A 13,736-nucleotide genomic window follows, 5' to 3' on the forward strand; every position below is an offset into this window, starting at 1 on the left:
TGCCTGATTGCACTGTCGCTCGCCTTCAGTCCCCCCACCCCAAGGGCCTGACCGTGGGTCCTGCTGGCTACCTCATCCTTCAGTGACTCCGATTCCCAAACCCTAACTCCCCGGGAGCTGCCTGCGGTTCTCAGCTTCTGCCCCTCTTATCCCAGCCCCTTGTGCTGCAGCCACAATCCCCCAGTTTGAGTCTGACACAACTTCGTACCCAAGGTAGTCTGACCCTCCATGTCTCAGTTCCGTCTAAGAATAACACAATCCGTGAGCATATCCTCCATCTCTCCCGCCACAGCCTGTGGACATCTGAGCCTCTCCAGCAGCGTCCGCATTCCATTCCTATTTTCTGTAAAGATTCCCCTACCTTGTGAGAGTCTCCTTTGTTTTGCCGTGGAGCCCCCAGGGCAGTTCTCCAAACCTTTGCTGTTTTCCTTCCCCTTGGGAGCCCAGTTACCTTGGACTCTCTCCTTCTACGCATCCTTTAAGAAACCACATGGGAACGGAGCTCCCTTTAAAGATATCAATGCGGGCTGAGTGGTAAATGGTTGTGACCAGGCTGACTGGCTTCTAGAGTGCGTTTTTTGTTTTTTTTTTTTTTCTTTTTTTCTTTTTTTCTGAGAACTTTCTGACCTTTCAAATCACAAATACCACTAACGACCCTGATGGTGCCATGCACGTTAGAGGCACGCAGCTCACTGCTGCTGTGTTTCGGAAAAGGATCTCTGAGGTTGGGATCTCCCAGGGCTGCAAAAAAGACATGGAAGTTGACTCTGAAAGGTGACTCCCTGAAAATCCAGCGAAGGTATACACCCAAGAGGATGAAGGGGAACCAGAAGGGTAACCCCTTGAAAGCAGAGAAAGAGGATTGGGGGAGGGCAGTTAAAGCAGCAGCCACCCTGCATATATTGGAAAAATCCCCTTTAAGGAAGATGCCAAGCTCGAGAAATCCAAGCAAAAATTCAGTTGAGGGGTGGGGGCGGGGAGCTGAACAAGAGTCCGAAAGCCATGCACCTTAAAAATAACCGGCATATCCGTCCATCACCTCGACTCCATCAAAAACCATGGAACAGGGAGGAAAGCAAAGGGAATGAGGGAGAGGGCAGGAGAAAAACTCGGAAGTACCTGTGACAGGTTTGCACTGGGTGCTTTAGTAAGCGGCTCCGTTTTTCCTAAATCTGCCTCTAACTCTGTTGGGCAGAGGTTGAGATCTTTCTCTAGATTAGTCTGGTTCAAGAGAGAAAAGATGGGAAAGAGGGTTTTCGTTAGGAGGGAAGGCAGCCCGCGGGGAAGGTTACGTTTGAAAAGTGAGTTTTTTAGTGTCACACATGAACAAGGCAAAGATGGCACGACTAAAAAACACAAGAGCTGACTAGAAATGAGTTAAAAAGACAGGAAAACAGAGACGGCAACCTTAGGCATGGAGAATAGAAATCCTGAGGTCATCAGAGCTCCAAAACTCTATTCTATCCGCTCGAGCAAGAGAGCAGCTACAGATACCACCCAGAACACCTACCTTCAAGGAAATACCTATGGTTCTCTCTTTGCAGCCTATGGTGACTGTGACTGATTCGCTAGGTCAGAGAAGTGAGTAATTGCTTTAAAAAACCCTCTACGCATTAGTAGACCGTCTTAGAGACTTTGTGAAACGGTTTTACCACCAAGCCAAAAAAGGAAACAGAGTTACAATCGAGTTAAAGGAAAAAAACATAAAAATTAAAAAAAAAAGAAAAAATGGGATTTAAGAAAATAAAAGACCACACCCCACAACACACTCACACTTGCCAGGCCAGAGCGCGCGCACACAGCCCACGGGAGGAGGCACAGTGGAATTACCTTTCTATCCTCTCTAGGAAGGATAGAGCAGTCTCCAGGAGTATAATCCCATATCTTTTTGGGAGGCTGACCGGAAGCAGAGGAGGAAATGAAGAAATGAGCATAAAGACATAAAAGACAAACACGGAGACCGGCTCAAACGAAGAAGGGGCAACACTAGGAGAACTGTCTCAACACAGAAAAGTGAACGGAAAAACAAAAGGAGCGGGCACTCTGCCTCCTGAGGCCACTGGGGGGACCCCGAGGAGTTTTCTAGGTCTAGGTCTCAGGAGGAAATCGCTGTTGGATTCTAAATGTTGCAAACTTAAAAAAGGGCCACAGTGGGGGCGGGGGAGGGGGAGGGAAGGAGCATTAACACCGATTTGAACCAAAGCAAACGTTTAAATTCCGCATGGTTCTTTTCACACTAAGGTTGACACTGGAAGCAGTCTTCCCCGCCCTGTAAAATCCATCACATCTTCCTAAATGTGTGAATTTGGAGATCTGACTGATGGTGGGCCAGTGGTGCTCTTTTCTGTGGTTCGTGGCAATGAAATCCATGTACAAAAAGGGTGTTAAATATTGCGCTGTATAACTAGACAATTTCATGAGACGATGACGAAAATTGCCTTTTACAGTTTAACTGGACTTTGAGAACACGGCTGGTGGGTAGAGTCAGACCGTCCACCCTCCCCGAGAGGACAGAGCTCATACTTTGAATTTTAATGGTGAACTGTAAGGTCATTTTTGTTTTCTCCTTTAACTCTTCGTGTTAGAATGAGAGCTGTGATCCCAAGGTAGAAATCTGCCGGAGAACTGTTTTAGGTTGAAGGGGGGAAGGGTCCAGAAGGCGGACACCTGGAGGTTACAAGCCACTTTGAACTCTGGAACCTCTTTCCCACTAAGTAAACCTTGTTCGGCCCACTTAGACTTGACATTCTTACACAATGACCTCTGAGGAGAGGAGATACATTAATAACTCCCATCATTCTGGGCAAATTTCATCATAACCAACTCTATGGAAGCATTCAAATTAGTTTTACCTTTAGCCTTGAGCTTACTTGCAGAAATTACATCAATTTCTGCAGAAATTAGCGGGAGGGAGGGGAGGGGGAGAGAGAGCTGACCCTTGGGCCCTTTGTAATGAATTTGCAAATGAAAAGCAATTTGATTCCAAGGTGCCTTCAATGCAGACATCAATAGGTCAGTAAGGTGATCTCTGCATACACAGGTTCTACAATTTGTAAAATAGGTGCCATTAACAATGACCATTCATCTTTAAGCGCTTACATACACTGAGATTGTTCATCTGGGGATGCAGACTTTTTTAAGTCATTGAAGGCAGCCTTACTCCTTTCTTTAGTTACCAAAAAACAAGACAGTGCTTACAATTTAAATTGGTTTTAAATATCCCCCTCCATGGTCCTTGGGGTCTCAAATTATTTGAAATTCTACAACCTGTTAGACCTCAAAGGTATTACAGTCAGAAGGCTGCTGAAGCTTCAGCTCATTTTACGTGACTTTAGGTGAAGGGGCCAAGGAAGAGAGATCCCTGGAAACGTCTGACGTTCTGGCAGGCTCTCACTCCTTTGGAGGAAGTGAGTCCTCGGTTGGTGTGGAATAAAAGGGAGAAACGATAATCCACATGATTTGATGGGCACTGGAATTTCATTCTGCTTCGAAATGACTGAAAAATCTTCCAGAAGAACATCCATGGTTTACACCCCTTTTACTTCTGTCTCTTGCTCTTTTGTGGCCCGTTGTTGTTCGGGGTAGAAGAGAAAGCGAAGGAAGAAACGATTTCTCCCCACCACACCTTCTTCCCAAACCCTGGGAGTAATATCCAGTCATCAGCCTGGTTCAACTAGGTAACAAGCCCCCTCTAGGGATGTCTCAGACCCTAAGGACCCATTCTTCTTAACCATGTCCCTCAGGATATGGGCCTTGATTAAGCTAGTTTGGCAAATCTTCAAAAGCATTATCTTTTATTACTTGAAAAGACCTACACAAAAAGTAGTGGCCCCATTTAAGAAGGCCTCTAGGGCCTATGCAAGGAACACTCAGACTTCAGAGAAAACAACGTTTGGAAAAGCATCTCTAAGTCTTTAAATAATTAATAGGCAGTTAGGGCAATAGGGTAGGAATGCAAATTCTAGGAAGGTGCCAATCAGTACACAAATGGACTATGTTCTCAACCTTTGTCTGGGTTGGTTGTATGGTGCTCAGGCTACAGTTTCCAAGAGAAACAATATTAACTTACTGAGCTGTTCATAGAGTCTAAGTATGCTGTGACTGCAATGCTGTCTATTGCTAACAAAAAGAGTATTATTTACGATGACAGATTTGGTAAAAACAAACCAATTACAATTAGAAAAAAAAATGGCTTCATAACATTTCCTGAGAGTTAATATTTCAGTAAAACTAATTTAGTTTTTTTGGCAAATGAGGAGACAGCTAGAAATTTGTGGATTCTGAATAGGGCTTCAAAAATCAATGGCATAGACTCCTTATTAGTATTATTTGTAAATTATTACAATTTAAAGCTAACAGCTTTTTCTTTCCCTGATGAAAGTATGGAGTTATATTATTTTTATATATACCAATCATGGTCTTTTGTTGGGGGGGCGAACCTGCACATTTCAAGTTTGTTTTTTTGTTTGGTTTTGGTTTTGGTTTTGGTGAGATAATTGAGCAGGTTTTTAAGAAAAAAGGGTTAGGATGCTGTTAAATATTTGAATGTGGAAAAGACTGACTGAGGTAGACTCTATTGATGTCTGAATGATGGATAGCAGAGAAAAAAGGGTGAGAGAAGAGTGAAGTGTGCACCAAAGCTTTGGGGAGGGGAGGAGATGGTACCAACTTTGGGTTAGATGCGTCCCTCTTCATTGGTCACTAGGTGGCGCTGTTCAACCAGGACAGCATTGCTGCTATGGGGTCACTTAATCTGGGAGAGGGACAAGGTGGGAGGGATGCCTGTTTCTCCAGGCTGGGTGTTTGCAAGCCAGGTGTGCTAACTCAGAAAATGCTTGAACATTCAAACAAAGCTCAGTTTCACTAAATCAAATAAGAAATTCCAGAGCACCAGCTACACTGCCGCATCTTTATCTTAATGAAAAAACATACTACGGAATTTAACATTTTACAGAACGATAAAGTTAATTGCTATCTGCAAATAAAACCATCATTCTAAATCATAGTGATTCAAATGCTGGATTCCATGCTTAAGGTCTCATACAAACACCTAATAAAATGTTTTATTTTTAAACATTTAATCTCTGCACCTGTAAATTCTTTTTGCAGCTGTAATAATTACGATTTTAAAGTAACTGAAGTTTTAAAGTCAGTTTCCAGTCATCTCCAGTGGAAAAATGAGCTCAAGTCTCCCTTCTGTTTGATACTCCTGCGGGTGCAAGGCCAAGAAAACGCTCCTTGAAGCGCCAAAAATCAATTTGCACCAAAGCCAAGCCAGACACATCACAGGGAAGCTGCACGATATGGGGCCAATACTAAGTTTGCTAGAATTCCTAACTCCCAATTCTAATTTTGGGAAATATTATCCTACCTCACAGAAATAATTTCCTATAAGTCTCCTGGAATGGGGTGGCATTTGCTGATCACCTCTGAACAGAAGGGTCCTTTTTTACTCACTTTGGCACTTTGCTGCATTTTGCTTCTAAAATTTCTCTTTAAAGCAGTGACAATGCTGGTGTTTCTCCATGTATAATGTATTTTCCTGCTTGTACACCATGAAGGCTTTGGTCAAGGAATTGAACCAAAGGTGGGAACGCTGCAGTCCACAAGATGTGTGATACCTGTTGCTAGTGCTGGGACATCCTAAGACAAGTAATGATTTAGCTGTGTCTCCTGGGATCTTCTAGCAAGAAATCCTTTCCAGAGTTCACTGTCCCTTCTGAGTGAAGTAGAGCAAGGGAATGCTTCCAGGTGGTAGTGAGGCTAGCCAATCCCACCACTGACAGCCAACAAGCCTGCTCCCCACTTCCTGCATTCTTTACAAAGAGATCTGATTCTTTAGCAGCAACTATGCATCAACAGCATTATTTTAAAAGGTGTCTATAACCACTGAAGCTATTAAACTTACCGGTTTCCCAAACTCCAATTCCGAAAAGAATTTATACCAAGGTTCATTCTTTAAATCTATCTCTTCTGGGCTTATATCCCGACTCTATAGGGGTTGGTGATAGGGAAATGGAAGAGAGAGAAGGATAACATTATGCAAAGATTACATAGGAACTGGCCAGTAGAGATGCAGTGGTTTCCAGAAACAGCACCTGCATTCAACAGCAGCAATTATCCAGTTTTTACTGACATGAGCAACATCAGGGAGCTGAATCGGGCGGGAAGGGATGTGTTTATGAAAAGAAGCACGCTGAGGTGGGGAGCAGTGGGGGACCATTCTTGGTCCCAAGATGAGGCATGGCAGATGGAGACCACCAGACCTCGTCGCTGCCCTCCCAACACATCGGAATACGGGCGGAAGAGTATTCCTCGGCAATGGTCGGAGTGGTAGGAGAAAGAGAGCCCCGATTTCCTCTTTACAGAGAGCTATTAGTTGCGAGCAAAAAACCTGGCGAACACACCCAACATTTAGCCATTGATGCCAGATGAGTAGAGCAAACAGTTTTTACGGGCTAGTACAGTTTTAGTACTTATTTGCAAGGCTGCCTTAAGGTTTTCAAAGGAAACAGCAAATACTGACACTTTTTATAAAAGCCAATTTGTTAATACTGCATCTTTAATGGCACATGAGTAGGTGAGAAACCGTGTCCCATACACAGTCAAGGGAAAGACGATGTAAGTAAAAACAGAAGACACAAGTGAAAAAAAGCATTTTAAACGAGCATCCAGGGGGAATGACTACAGATGGAATATACTTTGTTCTAAGAAATAAATGCGAAGGAACTGGGGAAAAAAAATAAAGTGAGGGAAAAGCTGAACAAGACAGACAACAGAACAACACGGAGGGAAAAAAACTTCCAGGTTATGTTACAAAAATCAGTTAGATTTCTCATTTTATACAACTCTAAGAGGCAGTTCACAGACTCATCATTTGATTCCATGGATTTCATGTTTAATCAAATAGTTATAGCAATCTGGTACCTTGATCTATGAAAGAGCATGTGTTTCTGGAAGTAATGAGTCGGAAAAGGAATGCCTGGAAAGGAAATCAGGTTTCCCCTTAATAAACTGGAGATAGGTTCCCATCAGACAGAGGAAGTGTTAGACCTCACAGCTTAATTCGTATGTGTACATACGTTTCAAAAAAACCTTGATAGTCACAAAAGAGACAGACGGTGATATTCTGACAATATGAAATAGAAGATGCACATTTTCCACTGAGATTGAAAACATCACAGAGAAACTTCACACCCTCGGGGCGACGACACGAGGAAGGAAACGGATGATCTCCCAGTGACTCCTTCACAAAGCAGCTCCTCCCAGGCACATTTTTTTCTTAACATTCAGTTAACAGGTCTTTTGCAGTTTATTGACATGGCTGTAAACGTAGTGACCTTCACCAATCTCTTTAAAAATCCCTGTAAGAACTTTTACCATTAGTCCTCCACTTTAGCTTAAAATAGAGGAAGACTTAGCAGAGAACTTTTCTTTAACTGAAATGTAGTTCAGTTAATTTGAAATGAAATGAAGTTAATGGATAGATGTTAGCTGAAATCAAAGGGAAATATGTCTTAAAACAGAGTTCTGCCCTCTTGCATCCAGATTAAAACCTCCAATCATCTTTGGGGACGTAGGACCTAAAGGAGAATACACGTTCTCTCTCAGTGGATTCTATAATTATGTAAAATAATGGATTCCAAATGGAGTCTATATTTACTCAATGAAACAAGGCACCCTATCTACAAAGATGCCACTACTCAGTAGGGACAAGTTTAAACACAGGGACATCCTCGATCCCTTATATGATGGAGTTTCATGAAACCTACTTCATGTTTCTTATTTTTGAAGACTATAAACTGTTCTCTGGGAATAGGTTTCCTTCTTTCCTTCCTTTCTTTCTTTTTCTTTAAAATAAAATGCACCAACTCTTTCAGGAAACTGAATGTTTTGGTACTCAGTCCTGAAAGAATTAACCTGCTTTCTTGTCGAAGGTTGTTTGCAGACTGTTTTACTGCTGAGATTAATACTGCACTGAGAATGGAATCAGGAGGTATGTCCACCAGCTTGGATCCAGAGCAGCCGGCTTCAGCCCTTTGAGTCACCAGGAGAGAAAGTTAGAGAGGCAGTGCCGCACGGCATTCACATCTGCATCCGATGCTGGCATTTCTAACTCCACTATGGATCCAAGTGGGGGCTGGCCGCAAAGGGAAAATGCCCTGGATGCAGAATAGGCTCTCTGCACTGGCAGGCCAGGCAGGTGCCACAAAGCGAGGCCCAGTTCTCTGCTACCAGGGCTGTCTTTTCCCAGCTTGGCAAAAACCTCAGAAAGGGCAGAGGACTCGCAGGGAAAATGCTTGACTGTTCCCCCAGGATCGTTTTGCTGCTTGGACAGGAGACAGAGACTAGCCTCAGATTTTCATTAAATAATCTGAATGTGGTGTCTTCATTTCCAGGGCACTTTATAAGGTTCATAGACCTTTTAGCCACATTACTGCACCTGATCCTCTCACCCAATGCTTCAGTAAGGCTGCAGGCCAGAAAGTAACTCTATTTCACAGACGAAAACACTGTGGTTCAGGAAGGTGATATGACACCCCAAGACATAAGGCAGAGTCAGAATTGGAACTCAGAACTCAGACCCTGCGTTTCCTAGTCCAGGGCTATTTACATTGCTCAGACAGCCCATGAGAAGGGGGCAGGCCCACCAAGTCTGCCAATGATGCCAAGAGCCAAGAGGGCCACCTCAAAAACTCGAAAAGGAACTCAAGGGGATTGTAAACTGGGAAGAAACCAAGTGGGGTACATCCTCTTATTTGTCACTTCCGAATATCTATCCGTAATAACTATTTTAATGCCTGTCCTTCCCACTACACCTTATGGGAGCGGGGGCCCCAATGTCTCTCCCAGGGCTTGGCACATAAAAGTTATTCTACACAGCTGACCCTTGAACAATGCAGGGATCAGGGATGCCTGCCATCAAAAATGCAAGTAAAATTTATACTCGGCCCTCTATAGGTGGGTTCCAGTGCATCCACAGATTGAACCAACCTCAGATCATGTGGGGCTACAGTATTTACTACTGAAAAGAATCCACGTATATGTTGACTTTGGGAGTCCCCTTCGTGGCTCAGTAGTAACGAATCTGACGAGCATCCATGAGGATGCAGGTTTGATCCCTGGCCTCGCTCAGTGGGTTGGGGATCTGGTGCTGCCATGAGCTGTGGTGTAGGTGGCAGACACGGCTCAGATCCTGCATTGCTGTGGCTGTGGTGTGGGCCAGCAGCTGTAGTTCTGATTTGACCGCTAGCCTGGGAACCTCCGTATGCCTCAGGTGCAGCCCTAAAAAGACAATAAATAAATAAATAAATAAATACATTAAGTTGACTGTGTAGTTCAATCCCGTATTGTTCGAGGGTCAGCGGTGTCTCTCTCTCTCTCTCTCTCTGTGAGTGTGTTTGTGGAAATGAGCTGAAGTTCAGTTCTATAAGGGACTCTGGAGCAAAGTAAGCCAGCCTAAAAAAAAGCCATTTCTGACAAAGCAGCTCTCTGATGCCAAGGCCAGAAGAGAAGAAAATGCACTCGTACTATGATAGGAGGGGGCCCAGCAGTTATGAGGAACTTCATGTGAGTTTGCCAAACAGCTGAATAGGTCAGCAAGGCCGTGGACCTCCCGGGGGGATGCCCAAGGCAGCACACGTTGCTCTGCCTGGGATGCTGGGGGTTGGCTCCGGGGACAGGATGAGCTCTAAGGCAGCTTTCCAGGCTACCCTTCAACCCCTCCTGTGAGCAACACAGATGTGCCTGTGAGGTCACGGTTTCCATGAGCACCTCCAACTGGGGAAAAAAATGGGGGACGGGGAGCAGATTTTTCTCACCCCTAAAAGGAGATGTGCATCTCCAAGGGCAAATTTAATAGAGTCTACATTTGTCTCTAGTTAGTATATGTATGTATCCATAGTTAACAACAGCCAGAAAAAAATATGTGTGTGTGTGTGTGTGGTGATGGTAACGACAACAACAAAAATCGTGTGTGTGTAGGAGGGGAGGGTGATGGCAGTGATGGTTGGGAAAGGAAGGGGTTCCTCAAAGTCTGGCAAAACAGAGCCTGGGTACCAAAAGACAGGACCCCCAGACCACTGAAACTCACGTTCCAACTTGCCTGTTCATGTGGCAATAATAGCAGAAAGAAAAATTCCCAAATAAAGGACTAATGCAACCTCTGTGAAGAGTAGACTGTGCAAAGAGGATTCGGCGGAAATGCCTCTCTAAAAGGAAACATTTCTCTTTGGAAAGAACAGGGCTAAATGGAGGGGAAAGGCGCTCCATGAAAACAGTGATGGACAATGAGGTTCCTCCCTGGCCCGCCTCTGGGGTCATGTCCCTAACTGGGTGGGCACAAGGACTTCTGGTGTGGGACACCCAGATGGCGCTGGGCAATCCACGTGTACGGTCACCACTACCCTCCAAAGAGGGCCCCCGGGGCTCTGTGTGCTACTTTTCAGGGTTTGTAAGATGAATATAAACGATCCCAAGGATTGTGATATGGAAGATATTGTGACCATTGCATTACCAATGAGAAAAACAAAACTATGCTGGGTTCCCCCCCACCACCCCTAGTTTGGAACAGTGGTCAAATTATTAAGAACCAAGAAAGGAGGAAACAAACAGAAATGAAGGGGCCAGCCTTCAGTAAAAGCAAGGACCATCTGTGAACAATAATATTGCCAAAACCAAACACCCAAAGGCCCACAGGGTCTAAAATCACTGAACTGTCCTGATATGTGCTGGTGCGTCCTGGCTTGTGATTCAAGGGTTGGGAACATACTCAAAGAATATGGCTTTCTTTCTAGGAACATCTGCGGGGAAGGTTACCTTCTAACAGAGAGAGAACCTCCAGCTCCAGAAGGGTGGAGCCAGAGGGAACATTCTCTGTACCTCTCGGAACTTTCAGCTTAAAATAACTGGGGGTGCACAGTACCTGCTGAAGAGTGACAACTCAAACACTTCTGTGAACTGCTGAACCTTTTTTTTTCTAATTAAAATGACGTATCCCTTTGTGCTTTTAAAGATGTCACCTTCTTATTTTAGTACCAGCCAAATCAATTATTCCTTAAAAAACACGTAGAGCAAGAGAGGTGGAGGGAGAATAAGTGGAGCCCGCATTTCAGAGGCTGACTTATTCGGGACTCAGGACTCGGTGTGGTAGCTGCATTTTAATAAGAATCAATCCCCAGCACGCTAATTCCATCCCACTGGCAGGGCTGGAGGGCTGCTGGGTTTATGGAGCTCTGGAGGATCCCTTTAACCAGGAGCAGAATCCTGAACCCAGCTTTTTCTAAGGAAGGGTGAATAAAAGGAAGCATGATCGGCAGATATGGAACTAATTAGTTTGTAAAAATTCTCCGCTGCTTCTCCAGGGTGGCCTGCTGCGCCTGTACAGGCAATTTTCCCCACTGATAATTACTTGGCCACATGAACTTGTATAGGAAACCATCAACCACATTGAATGTGAAATCCGTCCTCTCTCTTGCACTTGTCAGAAAAGGAAGAGCTAAAAGGCAGAGTCTAACAGCCTGGGGCTTTTTATTTTTTTCCCAAGGCACATCATCATGTTAATCATTTGGCTTTTAATGATGTACTAAAAACTCCTACAAAATGTATGCATGTTCGAGTAAGAGTCACCTAAAAAAACCCCAACCAACCCCACTGTAGTCCGGTTAGTAAGAAGCCTGATTAAACAAATGGTTAGAGGGTTTTAAAAAAGACAGCAGCAAAATCCATCTTTACATTAGAAAATTTAAAATTAGTGAAAACCATGCACAGAAAGAGCAACAAAGCCACACTGAGAGGATTCTTTCAAAGCAGAGTCTCGGGACTTATTTTGTGAACACCTGCAAAATCAAGAGGGTCAAAATACTTCATTTTTTTTCCCCCATTGTCATCTCAACAAAGCACATCTATCTCGAGGGAGAAAGAATGGCATCCAAGTGCACGAGGCATCGGATTGAGGGGGTGGCGGGCAGGGTGAGACAAAGGACCGTGAACAGCACATTACCATCTTTTCGTTGGTCAGCACGGAGGACTTGCCCGGCTGATAGTCGTAAATGCTTTTGGGCTCCGCGCGGTATTTTCTTGTATCCACTTTCTTATCGGGGGGCTCCCAGTCGTTTCTGCAGAAAGAAAATCCTATTAGAGCTATTTTCATGAAAATTGGCATCCGACAGGTCCCACGTTGGCTGACTGCAGTCTAATCAAGGAATTGCTGTATCCAAGGTGCGAGATCAGACTCAGCGCAGAGCACTTAGTTGTGCGGGTTTCGGGTCTTCAAACAATCCGTTGGATCCCTGTGTTCGCTTCACAAAAGGCTTGAGGTATCCTGGGCTCACAACCAGGGGCCGGGAAGCAGCGAGAAGAGAAAGGAGGCAGCGGCGGCAGCAAAGCTTGAGCTGGAAAAAAATCCTTCACCTTGCTCTGCTCGCGTGAGCTTATCATTCCCCAAACATGCCTGTACTTCCCACTCATGCTATGCAGTGAGAGAGAATGCAGGTCCCAGAGCCAGTGGGCTGTGGCTCCCCCCATTACAGCACTTTCGAGCTAGGTGACCTGGGCCAAGCACTTCGACCTTAGTCCTCCCATCTGAAAACGGGGTTGGTGCAAGGATTAAATGAGACAGTGTGTCTCAGCATATAAATCACGGAGCAGGTCACCTGGCCCAGAGTAACCACTCAATAAGTGGTATCTGTTCTTAGAACCATGGCCTTCGCTACTCCGCACTCCACCCCAGTAATCACCCAAACCGCAGCCTTCGCAACAGGTACTAAACCTGGTCCAGTGAGGGGTTTCAGAGGACAAGGAAATTCATGAAGATTGTGTGCAAATTGTTAATGCAAGCACATTTTTAAAATATTTTATTTTTTGCAAGCATGTGGAAGTTCCCAGACTAGGGATCAAACCTGCCCCACAGCAGTAGCCAGAGCCACAGCAGTGATAATGCTGGATCCTTAACCCCAATGTATGCACATTATTGCATTTGGTACTGTGACAATATTCAGTTTTTCCTATAAGGCTATAAACTTCTTGAAGGCAGGGATGATGATTTATATATGCTTATATATTCCAGTGCATCTGGTCCAACGTGCACACAGAATGCACCCAGTAGGTGCTTGATGAATGCACTTGTAAGGATTCATGGGTACACCCAGCCTTCCTTTCAAATTAATTACCAAATTCCCCAGGCAGATGCCACTTACCCATATGTGGAGTTTATACAACAGCCATTCATTTGTCTATGAAGATGGAAGAAGTGTAGAGGTGTGACACTGGGTGTGAATTTCAGGGAAAAATGAATAGTTCGGCCAGAGCCTTCTTTGTATAGAGAAGTGATGGAAGACTGCAGAGGGCTTAAGAGTCAATAAAAGACCATTGGGTCCTTCCATGTGGGCATTAAGAGATGACTGTCATCACTACAACCAGTCCAAGCCTTGTGTTTTGATAATGTACTTGCATAAATAATAGATATTTAGGAGTTCCCTCTGTGGCACAGTGGGTGAAGGATCCAGTGTTGCTGCAGCTGTGGCACAGGTCGCAGCTGTGGCTCAGGTTCAATTCTTGGCCTGGGAAATTCCATGTGCCATGGGCGTGCTCCAAAATGAAATAAAGATGCTACAAACATGCAAGTGCAAGTTTTCATGTGGACATAAAATCTTCACCTTCTTTGGGTAAATATCAAGGACCACGAATGTTAGATTATACAGTCAGAGCAAGTTCAGCTTTGTAAGACACTGCCCAAC

The 13,736-nt window shown here is 44.5% G+C and overlaps 1 protein-coding gene across 50 annotated transcripts in view; it reads right to left on the minus strand.

The window, feature by feature from the left end:
• SORBS1 (sorbin and SH3 domain containing 1) overlaps nucleotides 1–13,736 on the minus strand; it is a 241,706-nt gene that overhangs the window by 53,615 nt on the left and 174,355 nt on the right. For 29 of the 50 annotated variants that reach the window (XM_021074137.1, XM_021074136.1, XM_021074130.1 and 26 more), the window contains 4 exons: nucleotides 12,002–12,116; nucleotides 5,909–5,992; nucleotides 1,831–1,896; nucleotides 1,120–1,221 (listed from right to left, as the gene is read on the minus strand). In XM_021074137.1, coding sequence (XP_020929796.1) covers nucleotides 1,120–1,221; nucleotides 1,831–1,896; nucleotides 5,909–5,992; nucleotides 12,002–12,116 — 367 coding nt within the window. The remainder of the gene's footprint in view (nucleotides 1–1,119; nucleotides 1,222–1,830; nucleotides 1,897–5,908; nucleotides 5,993–12,001; nucleotides 12,117–13,736) is intronic. The other 21 variants (XM_005671335.3, XM_005671334.3, XM_021074170.1 and 18 more) reach the window with 4 other exon arrangements.

Source organism: Sus scrofa, chromosome 14 (genome assembly GCF_000003025.6).
Source record: "Sus scrofa isolate TJ Tabasco breed Duroc chromosome 14, Sscrofa11.1, whole genome shotgun sequence".
Classification (NCBI taxonomy): domain Eukaryota; kingdom Metazoa; phylum Chordata; class Mammalia; order Artiodactyla; family Suidae; genus Sus; species Sus scrofa.